General features: G+C 37.9%; 2 protein-coding genes across 2 annotated transcripts in view; one reads left to right on the top strand and one right to left on the bottom strand.

Annotated features, from left to right (window-relative positions):
• The window catches only part of LOC574614 (glutathione S-transferase theta-1), an 8,137-nt gene extending 5,835 nt beyond the window's left edge, over positions 1-2,302 (top strand). The window contains exons 3-5 of the mRNA XM_774964.4: positions 1-54; positions 623-796; positions 1,523-2,302. The exon at positions 1-54 is cut by the window's left edge and continues 103 nt beyond it. Coding sequence (XP_780057.1) covers positions 1-54; positions 623-796; positions 1,523-1,672 — 378 coding nt within the window. The 3' untranslated portion in view covers positions 1,673-2,302. The remainder of the gene's footprint in view (positions 55-622; positions 797-1,522) is intronic.
• A 4,535-nt stretch (positions 2,303-6,837) lies between these two features.
• LOC574552 (ficolin-1-A-like) lies at positions 6,838-23,389 on the bottom strand. Its single transcript, XM_030991122.1, has 4 exons — positions 23,179-23,389; positions 11,797-11,942; positions 10,891-11,152; positions 6,838-7,488 (listed from the first exon to the last, which is right to left on the bottom strand). Exons 1-4 carry the CDS (start codon positions 23,387-23,389, stop codon positions 7,229-7,231), a joined length of 879 nt encoding a protein of 292 aa, XP_030846982.1. The 3' UTR covers positions 6,838-7,228.
• Between the last annotated feature and the right edge of the window lie 2,604 nt (positions 23,390-25,993).

Raw genomic sequence — 25,993 nt, forward strand, 5'->3', positions numbered from 1 at the left:
GCCTTTCACCATACAGGAACCAGAGGCGCGTGCTTTGGGATGTTCGCCAGTGAGGTGAGAGAGTAGCATTATGTGATACTAGCCTGATCTCATGACAAATGTTTCTTTGATATTGCTCCGCAGTAAATGCCTTATTTTACACGAGTCGAATTCATGGTTTTAATTCAGGGCCCTAAAATACCATACCAACGGCTTGGTATGGTTTTGGGTGTGGCTCCTGAAAGGGATTCGGTCGGCAGGTTTCCTAGTCAAGCTTCTGTACCGTGTCCGTGTCGTGCGCCGAATCAGCTGATAAAATAACACACCCTAAACGTTGACAGTAGTTCTTGCCTTTCCTCTCATTTGGGGGATCGCGCGATGAGTAGAGACAAAGAGATGGTACACACACCGCGCTCATACGAGCTGTGTGTGGAATCGACAACAGTTTTCTGTGTGTCATAATTCGATGATACTGGACTTAATAGTGGAATTATCATAAATGGGTGTATATGTCTCGCGCACAGCGAATTGGACGTCCTACCAAGATATATCCCGTGCCACTCTTAAAATCTTCGGGCGAGGGAAATTTGTGATGATGAATGTTTCCTTATGCGATATAACTAAGTCATTTGCGTCCTTCTAGGTCGGCATTCCGTTGTTTACCGGAGGTAAGCAGCACGCATCAGAAGAAAGGTTGAAAAGAGACGAAGAAAACCTAACCAAACAACTAGACAAGCTCGAGACTGCTTTCTTGCGGGATAATGATTGGTTGGCTGGAGATGATATCTCTGTCGCTGACATGCTCGCCGTCCCCGAGGTAAGTCAAACGGAAGTGATATTATTTGGATTAAACATGAAGTAGGATATGATAATATTAGATTATAAACGAATTAATTATAACTGAAACTATGTTGTGTAGATGTAATACATCCCCGTATTTTTCTGTGTATCTCGTCAGTACAATATAGAATAACGCAAATTCACATAGATTCACACTGATGGACATTATGTATGTACGCCTATGTATGTTCAGAATATGTATGTTGAAATATGATAAAGAAATCAATAAAATCAAATCAAATCAATTTAAATTCTTGTAAATTAGTATTTGCTGTATATTAAAAGACGAATATCTTTTTTGTTAATTTCTAGGGCCCTCTCTATTTTTACGATTGAATTTAGGGATTCGACATAAAATGGCTGTAAACTGTAAATCCGGGAATAAAACGATTTTTGTAGATATTAAATATCAAAAATGTTGTATTATTTATGCTTTTCGTATATCAAAATATAACCACACTAACATTTTCTCGCTATGTATTTGTCAATCTGACAGTCGTCGCTGAACAATTCTCATTGCAAATGACGAAATAATTATATCTTGACGATGCTAATTATATCTATGTGTTTTTGTCAAAAAGAACTAAGGTTTATTAATAGGAAATGAACAATGTATCAAAACATTCCTTTCGTGAATATATTTTTAATGAGCAAAGGCCACATACGGAAACTTGCGTCCCTTTCTTTATATCTCACCGATCAGATGATGCAGAATACCATAAATGGACGAGATGTCACAGAGGGGCGACCTAAGCTCAAAGCCTACGTAGATCGTGTGAAGAATCGTCTCAATCCTGTCTTTGATGAAGTCCACGAAGTCGTGTATGCATGGAGGGATAGCTACAACAAATAGATTCTCAATTAAAATCTCACGTTTCCACAAGTTTTTAATATCGAATCATCTTCTCAATCGTTTGAGTCTATCGTACCGTTTTTTAAGGCTCTTTTTCTTCCTCTCGTCTTTGAAATTATGTTCGTTATATCCCCTCTTTGCCTTTTTAATCTCCATATCACACTTGATCTGCACTATTGTTTCTAAAGTTTCTCTTATTCCTTTAAAGTGTCACGTTTCCACCCCTCTCTCTCTCTCTCTCTCTCTCTCATTCTCTAATGTTTTGAAAGCTTTCCGAAAAATCCAATTCAATTTCAGTACATTCCAAGCGAAAACGCTGTTACATCTTTTTAAAATCCATTCCACTTTCTATATAATTTCGATTTCATTTTCCCACCGAGCTTTCTTTACTTATTTTTCACTCTCATACTACATCTATCTCCCTCCCAAAGTTTTTTCCTCTCGTTTTTTTTGTATCACTTTCTAAGACACAGGACTGTATGGAAATCAATTTCTATTTTGCCTTATCCTCATATTCAACCTAGCAATTAAACTAAGATTTTATAAACTATGTGTCCATAAACGAAAGTTGAATTCTTGTTCCAGACCGCAAATGCCTTCAAATTGTATGGTTATTGCTCTTACTCTTATTTTATGCCTTTTCTAATGCCCTTTTAGAACCTAAAATTGATATGAGCTAATTTTAGACCCCTGAATGTGTGAAATTTAACCAGTACGATCATTCCAATTCAGCTGTACTTTCAAAAAATTATGATGACCGTTAATTAATCAATTTATTAATAATAACAATACATGGGCCGGCTGGTTGTGCGTATTTAAACAACACGAAAAAGCCAAAAACAAAAAACTTCGGCTTTGGCTCGAATAAAACGTATAAGGCGCTATTTCGTTTTTTTCAACGGCTGGTTCAACTTAGTGTGTGGTGGTACACAAATATTAGAAATTGTTATATTTATGGATTTTTCAGCCGTCTCTGAACCGATTTTGATCAAACAAATATGATTTTCTCATTTAAATTGTAGGTTCTTTCAAATTTTAAAATCAGTTTTTCATTATCTCACCAAAAAGTTGTTTCGTTTAGCGCCCTCTGCAACAGAACTCAACTACCCCTTTACGGGGACCAAACATTTCGGAACGAAAGGGTCGTTCGCTGGAAGAAAACATTTCTCTAGTTATTAGAACTACCTATACTGATTATAAACATGATAAGTACTAAACATATGTCAATAAAATATCTTACTTGCAAATCTATCATTGTGTTATTTGTCGAGATATTTATCGTGTTATCAATGACTACTAGAAGGTGACTTGGAAGCGGGAACAGTGGCACATAGGAAATAAATTTCTGTTCATAAGAAAAAGATACTCTCAATAAATGTCAAAGAAAGAAAATTGACGATGAATAAACAAAGGTTGAACATGAGAAACAAAATAAGATAGAAAGGAACAGGGACGTTTAAAATAAAGTAAGTAGCTGCCAGTCATTTTTTAATCATTTCCTTTATGTCTTTTAATTGACACCAAACAATTCGATGCTTTTGATTTTTTTTTTTTGATTTAGGAAGCAACGGGGAGTTGTGGCGTGCGTCTGTTATCCAGCTAAAAGTGGAATTTAAAAACTGATTCAGCAGAGGACGCAGGTTCGAAAGTGAGTCACGTCTTTTGGAAATTCAAAGAAAATCACAAATATGTCAACTAATGTATCACTAGAAACTGGTAAGCTAACAGATGGCTATCGTACAAGTTTTAGGTCAACTACATACCGGATTGTTTATAAAAAAAAATACAAATACAACAACCTCCATAGCATCTGGGATATACGAGAGATTCGTCAGAAAAATAACAATGTTTTTAATGACGTCACATAATGGACCAATACTGCCCAAGCAGAGGACATCTCATAAAGAATGAACATAATTGCAAAGCTATTATTTCTCAAATTATAATGAGTTTAGTGTATATAAATGTGATGGCATTTTAAACCATTCAAAAGGGGATATGAAACCGATTCTAATAAGTTAAAGCCTTTTGCTGGTAAATAAACATGACAGGGATTAATTAACAATCAAAGAAACCAGACTCTCAAATTGAAAACCCCTCGGAATGATATTAAGGACGGCATTTGTTCCCTCTTGAAACGCCGAACATACCGCGGTGTGTGCAGCTGAATATACAATGGCGTCTTATTTTGTTAATAAGCGACAGATTCCTTTATTTTTGTATTGCTGCATTTGTCATCAAAATAAAAACATGCGCGGGGTTTAGAGTGAGGCAATAGATTAAACATTTAGCCTGACGGTAGTGAAGTAAGAGAAAGAACTCAAGAGAAGATAAAAAAACAGGCACTGAAAATGTGTGAGATGTCATGGGACATCGTCTGCTTGTGAGAATCATGTCCATCCTGTGATCTCACACATCTCAGCAGCGTTCGGAGAGGTCTTCAGGTGCTATGCCGGGGCTGTATCTAAGCGTTTTGTAATTTATAATAATCATTACTTCGAATATTTGATAACCTTGTCGAATCAACGTTAAAACTTTGCAATAATGAAAATAAAGTTAGTTTTTAAAATCAATGAATATCTACTTTAAAGGTCGGTCCCCAGACGTAAATAATCATATCTGATTGATATACGTCTGTAAAAAACAAACACAGCAGTTCACCGTTTTTTAGACTCGCTGTATATCTTAGAATTAGATTCACATATGACACACATGGGGGGGAAACAGGTAAAAACACATTAATGTTACCTTTATTACGTGTATTCAATGAATAAATAGGGGGTGCGATTTTTAAATTTTCGAGAGGAAAACAAATATTGTTCCTTAGCCCCCCCCCCCCCACACACACACACACACACACAAACAAACACACACTCACACTTTTTATTCATTGGATGCACGTTTTGCTTTACCTATATGATGTTTATCAAAAGAAATTAAATTAGTATTGGACAAACTGAAATAAGACAATACTATAAAAGGGAAGTATTACAATTACTTGCACAACGTGTCCTAGGATTGTGTACTTGTTTCTTTTGTTTTCCATCCCATGACCTTTTTTTCTCTTGGTATTTTTTTTAAATATGTCTTCTTTTAGAGTTAATCATCTTACAATTATCACTCATAAATGGTTGAAAAAAGAATGAGATGTTGTTGAGAATTCCAGAAGTGTAAGAACAAAGATGAACATATAAACGAGATATTATTAATATGAGATAAAATAATTTAATATGAATAAAATGTGCTTCTTACATTCTGATATAAGTTTTAAAAAACGAATTGGGCTGCATGGACATCGATACTTAATATTAATTCAATATTATTTCATCATCAATGTATGTCTATTTACAATTGATGGCTCGTAGATTGACTGTTACTTTATATGAAAAGAATGCGATAACTATGTCCGTAAAACAAATATTTCAAAATGTATCTACATATATTCTTTTCTCTGAAGTACGTTTTCTACAAAACATTGATGATTGTGATAATGATACTAATAACAGTATGAGCTAATGAGTAAATTTGAAGTATTGCACACTATCTTTGTATAAAAGATTATGTTTGCCCCCCAAAAGGCGTATGGAGCATTTGAGAGTAAATTGAATTCTATATTAAATGATATAGCACCCATAAAACGAATGAGAATCAAGAATAAAACATCAAAATGGATTAATCAAAACATCCTACATTTTATTGAAGAGAAAAATGCTGCTAAACACACTGCCAAAAAGTCAAAAGATGACGTTGATATTGACAAATCCTACAAAAGCAATTCTTACCTAATAAGAGGAAAGTCTGCAATAGCATTCCACATTTACTTATCAATGAAGAAATTATCTATGACCATAAACAAATTTTGAATGAATTCAATGACTATTTCGTTTCAGTAGGTAAAAATATACAAGCCCAACAAACTTGTCCTTATCCAGATATGACGTTTAAAAAATTATTGTTTTGATGTTTCCGCTGGCGAATTCAATTTTGCCGATGTTTCCGAAAGCACTAAAAAGAATTAAAAGACATTTCTGTCAAAAAGGCTACAGGGCCAGATGAGGGCCAGTATTGTTTATAAAGATGATTTCTCAATATATTGCCAAACCAATGTGTCATATTATAAATATGGGCTTGACTCAAGGAATTGTTCCGCTTCGATGGAAATTGTCACGTGTAACTCCCATATATAAAAAAGGGAGGTAAATAAGAAAAATGCAATTACAGACCAATATCGGTTATTCTCGTACTAGCAGAAGTGATAGAAAAATTGTTTTCAAGCAGATATTTTATATTTTTAAATGACAACAACTTACTCTGTGATAATCAGTCAGGGTTTCGGCCAATGCACTCAACGACTTCTACACTTTTAAATATCACAGAAGATCTATTTGATATTATAGACAAAGGGTGCACAACAGGGATTGTTATGCTCGATTTACAAAAAGCATTTGACTACAGTTATCATCACATCCTTCTGTCAAAAATACGTTTAATCGGTATGTCTGAAAAAGTTACCAAATAGTTTGAAGGTTTGAAGGAGAAAGCAATTTATTACAATGATTGGTATAAGCTCGAATTCTAAGGAACTTACATGCGGAATACCGCAAGGTACTATTGTAGGACCCATGCTTTTTTCAATATATGTGAACGACCTACCAACTGCAGTGAAGAGTTCTAAGGTATTAATGTATGCTGACGATACGTGTTTATATTTTAGTAGTAACAATGTTCAAGATTCTGAAAAACAACCGTTTAGGCTGAGAGAGTTACCGTGTTTAAATAAATAAATGAAGTGAAATGAAATCTAAACAGGATCTGTGCAGATGGCGTTTATTAGACAATGAACAGTTTGATATATAGAAACAGAAACAACTTTTCATGTTTTTTTGGATTGTATTCTATAAGGATCGAATTTTTAGGAAAATTATTGAAAACTTATGTTATAATTACTTTCATAAGCTGATAAATATTAATATAAAACTTAATGTTAAATCGAGGCCAATACGTAATATACATAATGTATATCCAAAATCTTAATGATGTTATAGAGTAAAATAGTAAAAGTCTGTTTATTAATTTTTAAAAAATACAATATTACATAGCAAATAAGCAAAGTTTTTTATTGACGAATTATTCAAGAAATGCTAAGGATATGACCATTCATTTAATTACTTTCGTCTGTTATATTATGTGTAAAATGTAAATTGATGTAAATATATATGATGATCAGTATTTTAAATGCATATTTTAAACGTACGTAAGAAAGAGTAGAGTGCTCAATCCGCGAATAACCTTCGAAAATGTAGGATTATTTTCTTTATTTAAGTGAATATCCGTGAACACTTATTACAGCAACACGGCGTAAGTTCCTTCATATTAAACTGATACGAATATGAGAAACACTGTTTTGAGGGTGCTTGAACTTTTATCTTTATCAAAGTGAAGAAAGCTGAGAAGCTGTGTGTGATAAAATACAAAATGTAAAGTGCGATGCTCTTAAGTGCGCTTTCAAACCCCGCGTAAATCCGACACCTTCTTATCACATCAGGCTTGTGTTATTTACGTCGGGCGAAGCTTCATCTCCGTCTTCTTGAGGGAGCGTCTAATACCGAGCCAGTGACTCCAGAACACACCCTTGCCTGATTGCTGCGCAATTGTGGTTGAACCGTTCAGGTACAGGCCGTTGAGGTTAGCAGAACCGCATCCTTTGTACCACCAGCCTCCTTTATAATGACTGGCACAATTTCCATATAAAATTCTATCATGATCGCGGTCCCGTGTACTGAACAGACCACCAGCGTGATACGACATACTGTCACCTGCATAGAAATGAGAAATCGATTTATAGTATTCACATGATATAAATTAGTTCAATATACGATCTCTCCTTACTCGACTTGAGGCCGTGTGTTTGTATTTTATGAAGCCGCCCGTCCGTCCATTCGTTGGTGAATGCTGTGTCTACTGTATACAGTGTGAGTCAAAAAAAAGTTTACACCTAGACAGTTGCTAATTATTAAAAGAATTATCTATGAACAGTAAATTATTATACATCTTATGAAAAAGTGTTTTTACCCCGAATCATTTAGTATCATTTCTGTGTTGTATGTGTTCACGCTTGGAAGAACAGCAGGCATTGTAAGCAAGAGTGCAAAAATCGACTTGCGCCAAAGTTGCTTATGTGATGTTTGAATAACACAATTGGGATTTGTGTATTGATTCGGCCATTGCAAATCCAAATAACATCCCTAACAAAATAATCATGCCACACATACCAAATATCAACGATTATTTGTGCGCGCGTGTTTGCGGGTGGGTAACTTTGCTTCTGCAAAAAGCATTATGCAAGGTTTCTTTTTTATCAACCTAAGGTTTCCACTTTTATGGCCTCAAACTCATTCCGTGTAAAATATATCAAATTGAGGAACAGCCTTGATTAAAGTATTCTGCAAAGCTCAACTCTTTCAAAATTCAAATTTTCTATAAAAAGATTATATCTCACCAATATTAATGCGTGCTAAGTAGATATATAAAATGTATTAATTAATTCGAATTTTTTTTCTCCTATCTCATGAGCTCTCTCCAATCCTACAATTCTTTCTTTCTCTTTTCTTTTCACCATCTTAATTCATTTCTCTACCATGCCTACTCATTCTAATTATTTTCTGCTGTAATACTGACTCCCCCCCCCCCTCTCTCTCTCTCTTTCTCTTGCTATGTATTCTTTCCCAATGATATTGTACTCTATATCATCTATCTTATTATCTCTTAACTGTCGGCATATGGTTATGTGTGTGTAAGCGTGTGTGGGTGTGCGTGTGTTGGTATGTGTGTGAGTGTTGGTATGCAATTCGGGGTATTCTGATGAGGCTAGCAACAGTGTGTGGTGGAATTGTATAGTGGGGAGGGGGGTAGTAGTGTGTTTGGTTGGATGGGGTTATTGTTTTATGTTACAACTGATTTCATTTTTGTTTTCATTGATTGTACAATCTATGTATTGAAATTGTTTTTAATTCGTGTCAGGGAAAAACAACTATATAATAATTCTAAAATTTATGTGTATTGTTTGGAATCAATAAACAAATACTATTGAACAAATTGATTTTTAAAAAATATTCCAAACAAAGGGGGAGTGTGAATATCTCTGTGTGTGAGTGGAAGTGTACCTGTATCTGTCTATTTATAGTAGCTGTAAAGGTGATCGCAATTTCTGGATTTATTTATAATTTTGCTGTTTTATAATTCTCTCAAATGTTTAGAGGCCTCGAAACCTCTACCCATTTTTTAAAGATAAAGACCAGTTATGGTCATGCGATTGCACTGTGAAAGAAACGTTGTGGAATCGATTAGAAAGGTTGATCATCTAGCATATAAGTATTGGTGTACTGCAAGGTTCTGGAATCATCAAAATGATAAGAAATTTGGCCCAGTCTTGGAAAAGTTACAAGCACTGTACACAGAAATATATATATATATATGGGACTATGCGACACATGCGCGACATGTGCGTTATATCTATTAGGTCCAAATAGATATAATAATTTACAAAATATATCAATTAGTAGGCGGTTTCTCGGCAAAATTTGCAAGATCACGTATTAGTCAAAACATATTCTTTCACATGATTGGTAATAAAAGCTTCCATTTCATTTTTTCAGAGGGGTACGTTTCCAAAACTGGTCTTTACCTTTAAGGGTCATTATGGCGGAATATTTTCTCAAATTTAAGCCCATTTTCTTTAAATTTGGGTGATTGCATGGCAAAAACCATGAATTAATTTATTTTTTTTTTAATTAAAAAAAATTTGAAAAGTCAAACCCATGTATAGGGTATTTTTGTTAAAAATGGGACCCATGTTGAAGGATAATTTGTAAAAAAAAAGTTACCCATTAGAGCGGCCCTCCCCGTATGTCTCAATATGTGAGTCCCCCCCCCCCCCCTCTCCGAGGTTATGCCAATCGTTAGCTGTGGCCCTGAGCTTAAAAGGTTGGCCACCCGTGCTGGCATAAGGCCTGTGACCGTATTACAATGAACCATATTACCGAATTGTTGCATTTGCCTGTTTATTGCATTAGGCCTAAAATAAAAACTTGTATTGCCCTTTGCGACCGACCCAAGAATCTGAAAATCTACAGTCGGCATTTAAATTTTTTATTTTTTTTTGATCGTTTTTTAGATTTGTTTTTATCAATGCATTAAACAAAATATGTATTTTGTATCTTTAAATGGAATATATATGCATAAAATCCAATTATTCAAAAATTCTCACTCGTACAAACCATGGATAATTATGAGTTGAAAAACATGTCAATGGAATGATGACGCTGAAACTCATGTAATAAAGCATTAAAAACTGAGAAATATCAGCCAAAAGAGGGCGATAAAAAAACGAGAAAAAACACAAAAACATTCAAATCTGAAAAACTTCCGCCCAAAGAGGGCGACAAAAAAAAGGTTTAAAAAAAAAAAAAATCCGACCGACCGACCCATGTTTTGGCGACGAAACGGCAATACAACAAGTTTTTATTTTAGGCCTTACCGTATAATTAGTCTACTGTACACGTCTTACCGTAAAACATATCCTGCAGAACCCTGTTGCGGTGATTCCGTGCATTGCAATGTGTCTAAAACGAAATCACCACCCCCCCTCCATTTATTTCATGTACAAACAAAACGGAAAACAAACGCCTTAATTGATCTGACTGTTTAATAACGTTATGGCCCAGTCAAACAAAGACGACACACGGCCGGCGCATTATCAGGATTTGGAAGAAGCTAGCGAGATGACACCGAATGCATAGCGTGTTGCTAGCGCTGCGCGTATACAGGGCTTGTGTTCTGCGTATGTCTGGCTTTGGTCTAGCGCGCTCCGCGCATATGTCTGGCGTCCTTTCGGCGGTTACATTCATACGTCGAGCTCCGCGCACACTTTTGAGCATGCACAAAAAATCCCAACGCACACAGCGAATGACGACGAATGCATAGCGTTGGTCCAGCGTTGGTCCAGCGTTGGTCCAGCGCACTCGAAGTACGAGTAACGAAGGATGACGCACATCTAACGCACGACAACACACTGGCAAAAATTCAACATTTTCAATGCGCGGGCCGTGCGACACTCAAGCGTCCCCTTTGTGTGACTGGGCCTTTAGTGATACACGAAACCATATTTGTGAATAACATCATGTACACGACACATCGGAGGGGGTCGCCCTATTAAATACCTGCGTCTCCGAAGTAGTTGCCAAGGGCCAGGGTGTACTTTGATGCCTCGTCTGCAATACTGAAATTGCTGTAGGTGGCATAACGCGTTTTTCCATCGAAGTCTTCGAGGTCGATCCGTAGCTCGTATGTCTTATTACGGGAGAGACGGTGGATGTTGTCGTTACCGAGCCAGTGCTCGGAGGAAACATTGCCAAAACCGGATTTGTATTCGGACCAGTATAGAGAGAAGTCAACTGAACCATCCTGTCTACGCTGGAAGACCTACAGAGAGAGGGGGAGGAAGAGGGGGAAAGATAACAAACACAAAAAGAGTAAGATAGAAATTTATCGGGAGAAAGGAAGAGAATGAGAAAAATTTCTCGAGATTAATAATACTTGAGAGAAGAAGAATGGAAGATGCTATGTTTATGGAATTACTTTTGAAAAGTGTAGCAACACGAAGAAGAGTGGATGTTACCACATTTCGCTCCAGTCACAAGGATACGCAGTCTAGATTTGAGGCTAATAAGAATGCGATGGTAAAGACTAAAAAATAAAATATATAAATCAATAACCAATATCGATTCTGTTCTTCATGAGGGCCCTTCCATATACCCCAGCAAGCATCAGGTACCCGTTAACACCAAGGTGGAGAGTGAAAAATGTTGATGAATGAAATGGGATATATGGTATATATTGCCCTAGAGTTGATTCTTAACACAATCCACTTTTGAAAAGTCAATGAAACTATATTTCATAAAGATTTTTTTTTCGGATTACGTAATACTGCATTTAATAGATGACGCACAGGGCAAGGTTGATTTGTCGAAAATAGTTATCATCTTGTTTCTAGAAGGTCTTTGCGTTTATTTTAATATTGAATGGGGTTAATACGAAATGAAAAGCTAGCTATAATCGTTTCTCACCGTCCAGCGGCCATCGTCTGTTTCCATATCACAGTAAACCAAGAGAGGATCATCAACAACTCCATCGGGATAGATGGAATATACTCCACTGAGATGGGATAGTCCACCAGTCTGAATCTCAGCACAGTCACACGGTAGGCTAGGAACTGATACGAAATACAAAGGTGTCGTAGTTGAGAGAATTGCCTTTCAGTGGACCGGCCTCTCACAGGAAAAGGTCACGGATTCGATCCGTGCTTGGTACTTACATCTTATTCCTTGGACAAAGTTTACTTCCGACACAGGGAGATATCATGTCTTGCATGTTAAATCAGTCATGTATTCGACAAGGTTTAACAAATTGGCACCTGACTGGTTCTAAGGAAAGAACCTCTTGAATTTTGTGAGCTCCGGAACCGCTAGCATAGCGAATAGAAATAATAACCTAGGTAATATCGGATTTCTTTGAGCACCGTACGTAGTGGATGAGAGCCCTGAACAAGAAACTTACACAACTTAGTAAAGAAAATGTTAAGTTGACAAGTAACAGGAGGAGGGATCATACCAAAATGCGCACTAGGAGGGTTTACAATGATTGAATAAAACATCTCAATAAGAGAAAAAAACACGTTTATACTGAAATGGCCTATAATCTACGTTTTATTATGATCATTAATTGCTGCTATATAGTGCAACAAAAGATAAGGACTACAGAGTGTGAATCAGTAATTCCAAAGGACCCTTGTATGGTTCATACTTTATTCATTTTGTTGACAATTCCTGAATGTCACTCTCCCATGGTGCGTCAAACAGCGCACTAAACACCGATGCAGCCATGCGTCAACAGAATGACGCTTTGGCATAAAGCGGTTGTAACGCCGGACATTGAGCGGGAGGTGTCATTCACTTGACGTAGGATTGCGTTAGTAACCTGTGTCGTCTTTGACGCGTCGTATGAGGGTGACACAGTATATAAAATAATACTTATAGATTAATATTTAGATTAGATTTGATTAGATTTGATTAAAATAACACGGTCCTACGTCAGGAAATTGAAACTTCCTGTGCAACGGGAACAATATGAAATGCTCACCGTCCGTGGTGGTGACTTGCGCCATTTCGGCCGGTATGATCGTAGACATGTCCGTGAAGTCAGTCATAACTGAAGGTGCTTCTGTCGAGACACAAGATTCACCGAACGCAATTAAAAATAAAAATGACGATGATAATAATGATGATCATAATGATAATAATAATACAAATTACGATCATAATACGAAGTAGAAGGAGAACAAGATCAAGGACAAGAAGAACGACAAAAAAGATAACTAACAAATGATGTGTTTTTGGGGTGTGCGGGGTATTAATGGGTACCAATGGGGCAGGCGCGGATCCAGGATTTCTTAGGGGAGGGGGCCAAAATTGAAATAAATTTGAAATTTAGTGTGCTGAAATTGAAAATCGTGCCGGCCAATATTTCGCTCAGTGATGGGGTAGTGAGCACTAATTTGTTTGAGGGGCCCTCGAAAATTTGAAAAAACAACCCCCCCCCTCCCCCTTTGAGCGCCAGGGGGGGGGGGCATCTAAAATTAACGTGTTTTTACACGTTTTTTACCCGGGGCTGCCTTCCCCCCCCCCCTCCCCCTGGATCCGCCACTGCAAGGGGGCACCAATCGTGACATGTTCATTTAATGGGCCACTTGTTGGCAGTAATTAATCTGAAATGCAAAAAGTGCGATTTTCTATGTATTGATAAATATGTGGATATTCACGTTAATTTGAAAATCATTTTGGAATTGCAAAATGGTCTACATGCCTAACAAATAACCCCACTAGGGGTCACTTGAGATCCACCGTTTTAATACAAACATTGCTCAGCCCGTTTGCATTACAGCTAACAGAATTATGAAAATATGTATTACAAGAACTACTTTTACAAAGCAAATTTCGAAACTTTTCTAATGCTGGTACATGTCGTGAGGCTGTATAATAATAATACATAATATTCCGCTTTTAAATAGCGTTTAATAGAAATGTCTCTAAGCGCTTTACAGAAATACTATACCTCTCCCAAATATTACTGAAGTACAAATGATCTCTACAACCAACCTCCCCCTGAATACAAAGGAATGAGGCCCACTTGGAATGTTTTGCTTTCTTTATTGCTTATTATCACTGACAATAAACAAAATATCAACTTGGTGATAGTGGAAATCTTATTTGTCATTTTTGTCTCGTAAACTTTGTTTTTGATTATTAAAACCCCCGAAAAATCAGTATTTTCATCGGCAAGGATACAGGATATAGAGCTGTTTGCTTTTCTCTCTCTTTTTTTTTCTCTTTCTCTCCCTCTCTCTCCTTCTGCCTCTTTTTCCTGTTTGACTAAAGATTAACAAATTAGTCTTTTGGAAATACGATTTTAGTAGAATAATCTTTTATTAGAGAGTAGCATCGTGGCATTTTTACAAGTTGTGATTGTTTGGATGTGGTTAAGTTATTATTATGAAGTTGTTTTGCTCAGAACTTAAGTCTAGTTCAGTTGATTGGAGTTTATTTTAATTTAATTCAAATTCAAATTCTGACTTTGCTAAAGATTTTCTTTGTTATGATAGTCTCCACCAACAACTATCCTCAAACACACACACAACCACACATATACTCCCATTCTAATTAAAATTCATATATTTATATTAGTAATGTTATTACTATAACTATTTAAAACTATTTATATTAATATTAATATTTGTATTATTATTATTATTAGTATTAGTATTATTAACATAATTGTTATCACTACCACAATTCTTTCTTTGTGATGATTCCACGCCCTACAGTGTGCATCAAACGCACGATCATTTTTTTCGGTGAATATGGAGGCGAAAAAAACGCTTTAAAACGGCACGGCTCCTGCACAGTCACCACGCCTTCTCCGTGCAACCTTTGTACGGAAACTGCACAGGCTCCGTATGATTTCCGTGCGGAGGCTGCAGAGACTGCACTGCATGGGGGGGGGGGGGGGGGTAGTGAGCACATTTCTTTTCTTTTTTTGGTCCTCGAAAATTTTGAAATTTACACCCCCCCCCCCCTTGAGCGCCAGGGGGGGGGGGGGGGGCCCAACCCCCCAAAAAGGTAAAAATCGCGTAATTTTACATGATTTTTTTTCTCAAGGGGGGGGGGGGGCCGGGCCCCCCGGCCCCCCCCCCCCTGGATCCGCCACTGCATAAACCCCCGAGTGTAAGTTAGCGAGTTACTCCTGGCTAAATCCAGGATTAAAACGGTCGGGGTAAATGTAGGCGTAGCTAACGCGACCATCGTTCAGACGGTCACTACTCCAACTTTACACCTACCTCACCATATTCACCCCGAATAGCTCTTAACACGATCTCTAACCCGGGGTAAATTGCCTCCGTCCGAACGAGGCTATAGAAAATGTTGAGACGTTCCAATTCCATGATGTTTGAAGAAAAATAATTTAGAAAGAATACACTCTCTTTATATTAGGGATAAATCAAGGGAAATGGGGGACAAGCGAGAAGGCGGAACAAAAATGCCAGTATTAAAAAAATAAAATCTATAAAGAAATAAAATCGAAAACCAGGTAAATGACCTAATCTTTCCTTGAGTTCACTCATGTTCTTTTTATCAGACAACAGTTTCATACTACGCATCTTTCGCCTCAATGCTCTTTTTTTTCTTCTCCTCAAGATACCTTCTTCTACTCTCTGCACATTCAAACTTTCTAAACCATATACCATCGCCAGGGGCGGCGATTTCTCTTCATGGGGGGGGGGGGGGGGGGGGGGGGGGGACGAGATGCGAGGAACGAGGAAGGAGTGACGTAATAAGCAAAAACATGTTTGTTTTTTGTTTTTTGTTTGTTTTTTTTTGGGGGGGGGAGAAAAAAATCCGCATCATGACCGCTCTTACATGAAGGTCCCGCGGAACGTTTTTCAAAGTGGGAGGGGGGGGCTAAAGTATTTGCGATCATATATAGCAAAGCAAGTGGGCGTAAATTGGCGTGGGGTCCAGGGGCAAATTCACGGCGGGGATCAAGGGGCGGAGCCCCATGAAGCTCAGAGTTTTTAGGCATTTAATAAGGGTCAGATGAGCATATTTTGATACCTTATTTGTGACACTTGCAAGCAGGTCACTAATCGGAGTGGGGTCCAGGGGGAGAAGCCCAGCGGTTTTAGGCATTAAATTACGATCAGGTGAGCATCCAGGGGCCGCCCTAGGCCCTTGGTAGGGTTTAGGGGCGGAGCCCCCGGAAGCTCAGGGTTTTAGGCTTTTGAATATGGTCAGATGAGCATCCAGTGGCCCGCTTAGGGCCCTGGTGTGGTCCAGGGGCGGAGCCCCCGGAAGCTCAGGTGTTTTAGGCATTTATTTATGGTCAGCTGAGCATTCAGTGGCCCACCTTAGGGCCCTTGGTGGGGTACAGGGGACAGAGCCCCTGGAAGCTCAGGGAAAACCATGCCACTTCAGCAACATTTGTAAATTAGTCACTGATATCGAATTAGAAATAAATCACGTTAGAATTGTATCGGGAGGGGGAGCGGGGACTGCCCCAAGCCCTAATGATTGAGCATAGTGAATGAGAGGGTGAAGGTGACTAAGGTGAGTACCCCCTCACAGGTTTGAAGTTTTGTTGAATTACAAACTGATATTCCTTAGCAAAACTATAGTATAAAAACAAACAATGTACTTTTTTGACACTTCACTTTTCTATAATATTTACTAGTACATTTTGAAGGATTTTATGCGAGGGAACATAGCTCCCGAGCCAGGAGATGTTTGCATTTTTATTTGTCTAAACGCTGCACTATTGGGCCCTTCAAAGCTTAATAGTGTGTTGCAGTCTTTAGTCAGTATTTGCTGTACATTATTTTTTTGCACTCATATTGGTCCGTTTAGTCTCATTTCACAACGCCCCCTATCGTCAGAGCATGGTCAGGGTCAGCAGCCTAACGTGTTAGCCTGTGGACGTTTTTTTTTTTAAATCGTTAAAAATTCATTTTTTGTTTAAACGAAAAGCACATCCACCCCGACGTACGTTATCACTAGCTCTTTCATTGGAGCCCTCATGTCTCATTGACTTTTGAAAGTTCACCCACCGTAATTTTTCAAAATAGGTTGCAAGCTCGTCATTGCCCATAATACACATGTGAAACAAGTATAACTTTGGACTCAGTTTGCCAAGCGATTTGAAGATTATAGGTCGAGCACACGAAACATAAAAAGCATGAATTATCATAGATCACTTCTGCCTATTTCATTATGTCCATTTCATCCAACCCCCCCACCGTAATTTTTCAATTTAGTAAAAGCAAACATTTAGCCGAGGTATTAAAGCAAAACATGAATATTCATGACACACCATGGACTATTCGGTTATTAACAGAGGGGTGCAATCGGTCATCACGTCAAACTCCCCTAATTGCCACCAAGTATTTCATATAATTATATAGTTTGGTATGTTTCTTTTACTCACTCATGAATTATTAAATATTAAATGATGGTTTAAAGAAATGTAAAAGAAATTTTAGTTGATATTTATTAACAAAGTAATTTATGTTTAGCAAAGCAATCTCACATACAAATTACTATCAAGTGTCGTCTGCTACGCCGATTGTCGCCTGCTTCGTTAAAGGCACATATTTATCGTTTGGACTGTAAGGTATACCAGGGAGATTTGTATTTTCCTGCATTACAACTTACAGCAGGAAAATGTTGTATATGCGGATCCTTTTAATGATTACGTAATGGAAGTGGCGAGGCGGTATGGTTTGAATAACTTAGGCAGGTGAAAGTTATTGTATTGAGAAGGAAAGGAATGTTCAGAAATGCAAAGAGAGGGAAGTGGGCGTGGTAGCCATTCTAGCTTTGCACCTACATTAGTACGAGAATTACACCCGACGGCGCGGTGGCCTGTACTTATAGCGCGCGAACACATCACACCCAATGGCATACACCGGTACCCTGCAACACAGTGGAACATTCTAAGAAATTAAACAATTATCTACAAAATGGACCTCTTGAATCATCTGAGAAGTAACTTACCCTATTCTGATTACTTCAATGAATGTCAAGATAACAATGGCTGCTTTTCCATCCAAAAATAAAACTAGTTTGCAATTGGAAATAGTCAATTTCTCGATAATTTCACAAAATATATTTGCCGCCGCATGCAATATGACGGCATTGACAGCTGATTGGCTAGTTTGGTAGTGACGTCGAACGAGCTATGTTTGTGCTGCAGTGATCGAGCGAGCGAAAATGAGACAATCGGAGCCATATGCTTTCAAATTTTCCGGGGGGGGGGGGACGATCCCCCCTACACAAATCGAGGGGGACGTGCCCCCCTCCCCCCCCCCATCCCCCCTCCCCCCCCCCCGGGATCGCCGCCCCTGAACATCGCTACTATTAGGGTTACTGTTATATGATATTCCTCACATGGCATTAAAAAAATATGAAAGTTCACAACATATTTTGATTATGTTTTAGAAACCTTTAACGGAACTCAAATTTGTTGATTCATTGTTCTTACGCTCATTGCAATGTTTCCCTTGAAAACCAGGTGAACAGTGGCACAGATAGCTTTCCATAGTCTCCTCGCACCAGCCGTTCTCACAGAGCTTCTTGTCACAATCTATTAAAGATAACGGAAAGAAACTTAGTTTGTGTGTGTGTGTGTGTGTGTGTGTGTGTGTGTGTGTGCGTGCGTGTGTGGGTGTGTGCGTGTGTTAAACGTCTTTTATATGGAGAGAAAAAATTTGGGATGGAAATTGTTTTTCGATCATTGCTTACAGTTTGTGGGTGGTAGATTTATTTTTTTATGTGATTATGAATTAAAAAAGATTAAACTCGTTTTAGATATTCCACCATACTATATGGAAATGTTTCAAGCATGGCAAGAGACAAGTAATTTAAGATATTTGGAGGGTTATATTCATCCAATTATTTTTAATAATCGGAATATATGTATAAATGGAAAAGTATATTTGATAGATACTTGTTTGAAAGAGGGATTGTTCAACTGAATCACTTGGTTGAGAAAGGCCATGTTAAGTCTGTTAATTATTGTATGAACCTCGGTATGAAAGGTAATAATTTGCTTATGATCATTGAAATTTATGATGCGATACCCAGGTTATGGAAGGATGATTCAGGGTTACTATAATTCCTCGAGGTTGATTTGATAAGCTTTAATACTTATTTCCATATTTCTAGTAAAAAAATACAGTTTGTGGATGTGGGTTCAAGAACAATTTATGATTATTTTATCAAAGCACTGCAACAAACGTATGATTTGCAGGTAAGGGATGGGCAAAATGATTATGATTTTATAGATAAAGAATTAAAAGAAATATTTATTAGACCAAAAATTACTATACTCATTAGAAAACAACGAGAATTTCAATTTGAATTATTGCATGGAGCCATATGCACTAATGAGCATCTTCATAGATTTGGTTTTGTAGGTGATAATTTATGTTCGTTTTGTAAGCGGGAAATAGAAACATAGAAACATTTATTTTTATCTTGCGGAAGCGTTCAAAGGATATGGCAGGCTTTAATACAACTTTTTGAGTTAGATGAAATTAAAGATTTAGAATGGCGAGATATATTTGTTGGGTTGGTAGGAAGTTCATATAGAATAAAAATGTGTAATACTATCATTTTCATGGTGAAGTATGTTACATTTTTGTCAAGATCGGGGGGGGGGCGAGTACCAACTTTAGAAAAGATGAAGAAAAAAAACATTTAGTATAGGGATGAGGAAAAGAAAATAGCAATTAAAATGGGAAAGCTGGGATCACATTTCTTAAAGTGGGAGCAGCTTAAGATTAATTAAGATTGTTTTCTTCTTCTCCACCGTGAGCCTGTTAAAAGGGTTACTCTATTTTGCGGCCTGGATAACTTATTTAGTATATGTTTCTTGAGTTGAGAATGTTAGCAGACATCCACTGAGTGAGTAGTGTGTGTGGGGGGGTGGGTGGGTGAGTATGTGTGTGGGTGCGTGAGTATGTTTGTGTGATGGAGGGGGGCAGGGAGGGGGCAGGATTGTTCTAGTAAAATTATCTCCAGATTTGTTTTTTTTTTGTATATAAGTGAATAACATTTACAATTGACATATTATGTTTAGGTACTTTTACGTTTACTTTGTTGCTAAGCTATATATACTGCAAATAAGTTTGTGTTTAATTATGTTTATGTAAAAGCATCAATATTGAACACGTTTATTTTATTCAATTGTATGTTATGGTTTGTATTGCACATTTTGAGAAATAAAACAAAATTGTTTTTAAAAAAAAAAGTGTGTGCGTGTGTGTTTTCATGCGTATGTCTGTAAGACGGGTGAGCATGTTTTGGTCTTGTTTTTTTATAGCATACTCAATCAAACAGAAAACCTTTGACTTCAAATGAACTATATGGAAATGAAAATAAGACACTGCCACCTTTCAGCGTTATAAGTATTTTTGTATTCTCTTTCTCATTATAATTCCATCAGTAAATGAACATGTACTTATACTTGAATAAAATCAATCTATCAATCATTCATTCATTCATTCAATTTTTGCGTCCACGAGGTGCAGACCTAGGCCTTATAGTTCATATCAAGAAACTTACCCCCTGTAAAATCATCCCCCGGAAAAATACCTGCCGGAAAACTACTCACAAGGACAACCACACCCAAGGACTATTTCCCCCGGAAAGGTCCCCCTAAGTCAAGAATAAACCCCCCCCCCCCCTCCACCTGTGGACAATTCCCTCCACCGCTGACAATGACCGCTAGGAAAATGTCCTCTCCCAAGGACAACCAAAGACAACCATCCCCGAGGACAAATACCCCCCGTTTATTAAAAGGAAGTCACAAATCAGATGTTTGTTTTGGTCCTTGGGGTCACCGTTATCCCCCCCCCCCCCTCCTCCCATGGACAATTACCAAAGACCTGGGGCGGGGGAAGGGGTGATTGTCCAAGGGGTAATTTTCAGGGGCAACATACCTGGGGGTGGTAATTGTCCTAGGGGGTGGTTGTCCTTGGGGGGATAATTGTCTCCTTCGTAATTGGCAGGGGTGATTGTCCAGGGGGTAATTTTTCGGGGGCAATATGTCCTCGGAGGGGGGGGGGGATTGTCCCGCTGGTATTGGTCGGGGTGATTGTCCAGAGGGTAATTTTTCCAGAACCCTTATAGTTCACTGTCTCCTATGACTATTAATTGTAAATGAAGTTCTTAAATAAGTTGAATTACCAGTGAACACTGTAAAGGTGATACACCTAGATTGTTCTCCGAGCGAAATTGGATATTTCTTATTTGTTTTTGCAGAGGTATGCCGACCCCTTCCAGACGAAAAGTTGTATCAGTTTTATATTCATTGTAATGTACGGTCACAGTCAGTAGTTATTTAAAAGTTCGTTCCATTAGCTTAAAGGAAATTTGAATTTGAATTTGAAGGTCTGACGACCCCTTCCCGAGGGAAGCTTATTATTATTTTAAAGTTTTGTAATGTTCTGACATGCTACCAATGGCGTATCAAAGCTTCTGCAGCAGAAGGGCATAATATCTGTTTTTACTGCGATACAGTTTGTTCTCGTTTAGAACTCACTTTCTGAGGGTCATGCAGGCTGTTCATGCCACGGTTTGCTTTAATCATTCCTGGCATTGGACTCTCAAGGGACGTTCAAATCGTGGTCATAAATCTATAGATTTTACATTCTTGTATAGTTCATTGTCAAAGAAATGTTTGTATCTAAAAATCATAATTTTGGGGGTAATTTTCCTTCTGATTTCATATCAGGTTCAAGAATTTGTAGGCGCATAAACTGTCCATCATAGTATACGTCCAACTCTTAAGTACAACTTCAAATTAATGAATTTTTTTTTTCAACCATGAACCATCAAAAATGTAAATTCGATTTGTGATCACGATATGCACATCGCTTGATAAAAATGGTGAGAGCAACCGGTGGCATGAACGGCCTGTCATAGTTCAAGTACAAATTTAGGTCATACATGTATATGTCTTCATGAAACATCCCCCCCCCCCCTGACAAACAAAAATGTCTTCACTTCATGCGTTTCCATGTGCAATGTTACTATAGCTAACCACATTATTCCACACCCGGCTATCTACTAGTATACTGTTTACAACTTAGCTGCTTTTGTTACTTTTTCTTAGGTCGAAAAATATCAGGAGGGACAAATATTGCTCCCCTTGCTCCTCCTCCAAATACGCCGGTATATAGATACTTTGTATTGGCAAGAGGTACAACAAAGAAAAAGTAAATTTCCTCTTTGTTGTAATAAAAAGGTAATTCCTTCTATTTGTAGTACGTACTTTGCATCTTAAATGCATTTTTGCCCCGTAATGAGAGGCAAACAAAAGTCTGAGAGAACCCTAAACGTGAGGTGTGCAAGGTAACGGGGTAATTCATTGATAATAGGGTGTAGGAACGTGATGGAAATGGAGTTTTGACCACTTTAACCAGCGCTTCTCAACATTTTATGAAACACCATTTGTTTTGTACTAAATATTTTCAATTATAAAAGCACCCTCAATATAATAATTGCAAACCTGGTTTCATTCAGCCTCTGTATGGAAGAATTTTTTCCGCTATCAACAAAAAGGAAAATGACATTTGTTTTGTTTAATCTAATAGACCTATCAAACTGGAGAGGAGCTCGCGAGAGACGTCACAGTGTTGCCAATTTGCGTTTGATTGGTCGCAAATTCGAAAATCCATAACTTTCTTATGTTTAATCGGAATTTGCTGAAATTTTCTGTGACCGGTTCCTTTCAATTGCATGCTTCCATTAAAACCAGCTTAATACCAGAATGGATTCCCCCCTTTTAATTGGATGGGTATATACATATAGATGGAGAGAGGTCCATGTTTTTTTTCTATGTGAGTTTTACTGGTTTGAGCACGGGGGTTTAGAGAAGGAACCCCCCCCTCCCTCTCCCCCTCCCCCTCCATCCCTCCTCCCCCAATGTACGTACTGTTTCCCCAAAAACTCATTAAGCCGAAATTTCGTAATTAGGAATATGCATGAGTTTATAGTATCAAATGTTTATCCGAAAATGTAATATAACGGCTTGGAAAACTATATTATTCTCGGAATTATGAAACTTCAAGATTATGAACCCTATTCCATTTTCAGAATTATGAAACCTTACATCATTTTCGAAATCATGGACCTTTATAAGAACAAACCATAGGAGTGGACAGCCAACGCTTTTGAAAGTTGTAAATCCCATTTCATTTTGGGGATAATAAACCACCGGGCCTGGAATTACTCCATTATTATGAACCCTTCATAGAATTCAACTTCGAAAATCGAGTGTCCTAATAAATAACGCCTACTTTTAAGTTACAAAAAAGGTGGGGTCTAAATGATTACCAGGAAAATTGCATGTTCTGTATCCGGGAGGAATTCCTAACTTTCCTTTCCGTCTGAAGCAACCGTTAGACGCCATCGGAACAGGGATGAGCTTCGGAATCGTCTGTACCATACTGCCGTTGGTGTGTTGCTTCTGCAGACACTCGTTGAACATTGGTAAGGTGTAGTTGAGTCCAAACGGGTTCTTGTGGCAGGTTTGTCTCCTATCCATTGCATATAATGGCGCGGGTAAAGCTGTGTGCCAGAATGATGATGATGATGATGATGATAATGATGTTGACGATGATAAAGATATGATGATAGTGATGGTGGTGATGGTGGTGATAATGATTATGATGAAACGAATACCACCAACAATAAAATCATCTTAATAATAACAGTGAGGTATTAATACGAATGAAATGATAATAATAACAGTAATGACAAAAACAATACGGAGAATAAGAATAATGACACCCCCCCCCCCATAAAATGGTGGATTGAGGGGGTACTGACAATTGGAAACTAGGGGCCCCTATTGTATTATATTTGTGAAATGTAAATAAACAAGGCCAGCTGTTGTGGATAAAATGATGTCACCTTCTTTTCACGTTCTTCCCCTCTCCTCCCTTTTCTTTTCCGGAATGCAACACATGTGCCCCATGGATAGTTATGCCACTGCACGCTACATTGCTCTTTTTCATCTGGAATCGTATTTATCTACGCAGCTAGATTAAATGTATACTTAAATAAACACAAATAAACATCTGTAATGTATCTTTGAAACATACGCACCACACATATAGAAATAAGATTGATAGTGTATTCGAGGTGATTAAATAGACAAAAAAAGGCGGCACAAAGATTTCTGAATACAAAGAAAATATGACCACCGTTTAAAGGGCCCATGAAATCAAAATACAAGTGTATTCCTGTTGGAGCTAACTTGAGAAAGTGGCATGTAACCACCTGTTTCAATACCACAAATAATATCAACACATAAGTTGCTATGTCAGACATTTCAGACTAAACTAATATTCTAGAATAGACAATGGTATGTAATTTACCCCCAGCTTAGCACACGTTCATAATAGAGTTGCATGCTTCCATACATAATTATGTACAATACATCATCATTGCCTTTGTCATCATTGCCACAGCATGTCTGACAAAGCAACTTGTTCGTTGCTATTGTAGGTGGTTGACTTCGGCAAAGATACCACTTTCCCAAGTGAGCTCATTGATGACTGACAGATAATGTCACAAGGGGAATGATATCTGGAGTTTTTTTTGGGTGGAGCTTAGCAAGTTTGAAAAACAAATAATTCAAAAAATATTTAAAGAATCTATGAAACAAATTCAGAAGTTTACATATCAACATATATGATGTATGCAGGACTGCACACCAACATGAATACATTTGTAATTCGATGTAATGGACCCTTTAAGAACAATAATGACGAATATTAAGCATGAGCATATGAAATAATTCTGGAAATATATAGCTAACAATCATTCAGATAGGGTTGTAATATGGTTTGAAATGTTATGTTTGAGGAGTAGGGTACATACCAGCAGCAAGAAAGATTACCGTGCCATATACGCACTTCCAACGAACATTTAATACACTGGTCTGTAAAATTAGAAACGGGTTTACAAAATAAATCATGATGATTTTAGAGGTCTGATGAAACTCTTTCATAATAAATTATCTAAGGATCTATTTCGCTTATCTTATCATAGATCATCTCGACTAGCATGCAGATGTAGGCAATCACGTGTCTCCCTTTCAACCCAAGGGGGATCGGTCTCCCTTGGTACACAATTTCAAGAATGTGCTTTCCCCCCCCCCCCCCCCCCCCCCCCCCCCCCCCCCCCCCCCCCCCCCTCCCCTGCAGCCCACGGCAAGGCGGGTTTATAATACAGGGACAGACTCTAATTGTAACACTTTGCCACAATCCATAAAGCCATAAGCAGACTCAAGTACTTCGAGTCTCTGGCTGTGTCAAATAAGGAGCAGTCTAGATGCAAAATGCCGTCAGAATGGTCTCAAAGTGCAGACACTGTTGGGCAGAGTGTCTGACACGACTTTGCGCCTGTAAACTAATTTCGTGGCCAGTTCAGTAACTGACTATTGATAAGAGTGGTGGTATTTTGAACTAATATTAAGTTTAAAAGAAAATAAAAGCATTAGTTTTTCATAAATTGTACACCTAACAATCGTGAAGTCTAGACTTCAAGCTTTTTCTGCAAGATGGACAACGACTTTTACACTTCACCCCTTTTTCGTACAGAATGAAAACAACTGTTAGACTCATCATTGCGATTAGTATTCACACGAAATAGATCATATGGTCATGTATATATAAAACATTTTCTTTTTTTGCCGTCAGTTCTTACCATTTTTGTGAATCCTCAGTCATGAAGTCCTTCACCAAAGGATGGTGATGCGCAACGGAACACTGTTCAACTCAAGTGTGACTATTCTCACATTTGAATTCAGTACAGGAATCAGCTAGGTTACGAACACAAAGCAACGTACGCATTAAGTTTTGCGTCGCGTAGCTGCAGTAGGCAAGGGTTACCTGTACCCCTCACGATGGCCTTAATTGCATGTTCTCTCACATTTCTTGGTTTCACATGGTTGATGTGGTTGACAGATGTGGTTTTGACTCCCTTCCTCCCACCACAATGCCCCCTAAATTCATGGGCCCATGCTACGCCATTGCAGTGATGCATAGTAATTACACGCGTGGGGTGGGTGGGGTAGGAGGAAAAATTGAAAGGAAAGAAATGTATGCAACCTTTTTCTGAGTTTAGTATTGGGTTAATGGAG

Source organism: Strongylocentrotus purpuratus, unplaced genomic scaffold (assembly GCF_000002235.5).
Source record: "Strongylocentrotus purpuratus isolate Spur 01 unplaced genomic scaffold, Spur_5.0 spur5_scaffold_2, whole genome shotgun sequence".
NCBI lineage: Eukaryota > Metazoa > Echinodermata > Echinoidea > Camarodonta > Strongylocentrotidae > Strongylocentrotus > Strongylocentrotus purpuratus.

Bases quoted from the DNA above. Each gene is read 5' to 3' on its own strand.
- LOC574552 (XM_030991122.1), bottom strand. From the start codon at position 23,389: ATGGATAGGAGACAAACCTGCCACAAGAACCCGTTTGGACTCAACTAC. The intron at 11,943-23,178 runs GTAATCATTTAG...ATTTCGTATCAG, and splicing joins CAGAACATGCAATTTTCCTG to TTCCTAGCCTACCGTGTGAC. The intron at 7,489-10,890 runs GTATTTAATAGG...ATTTCTATGCAG, and splicing joins CAACTACTTCGGAGACGCAG to GTGACAGTATGTCGTATCAC.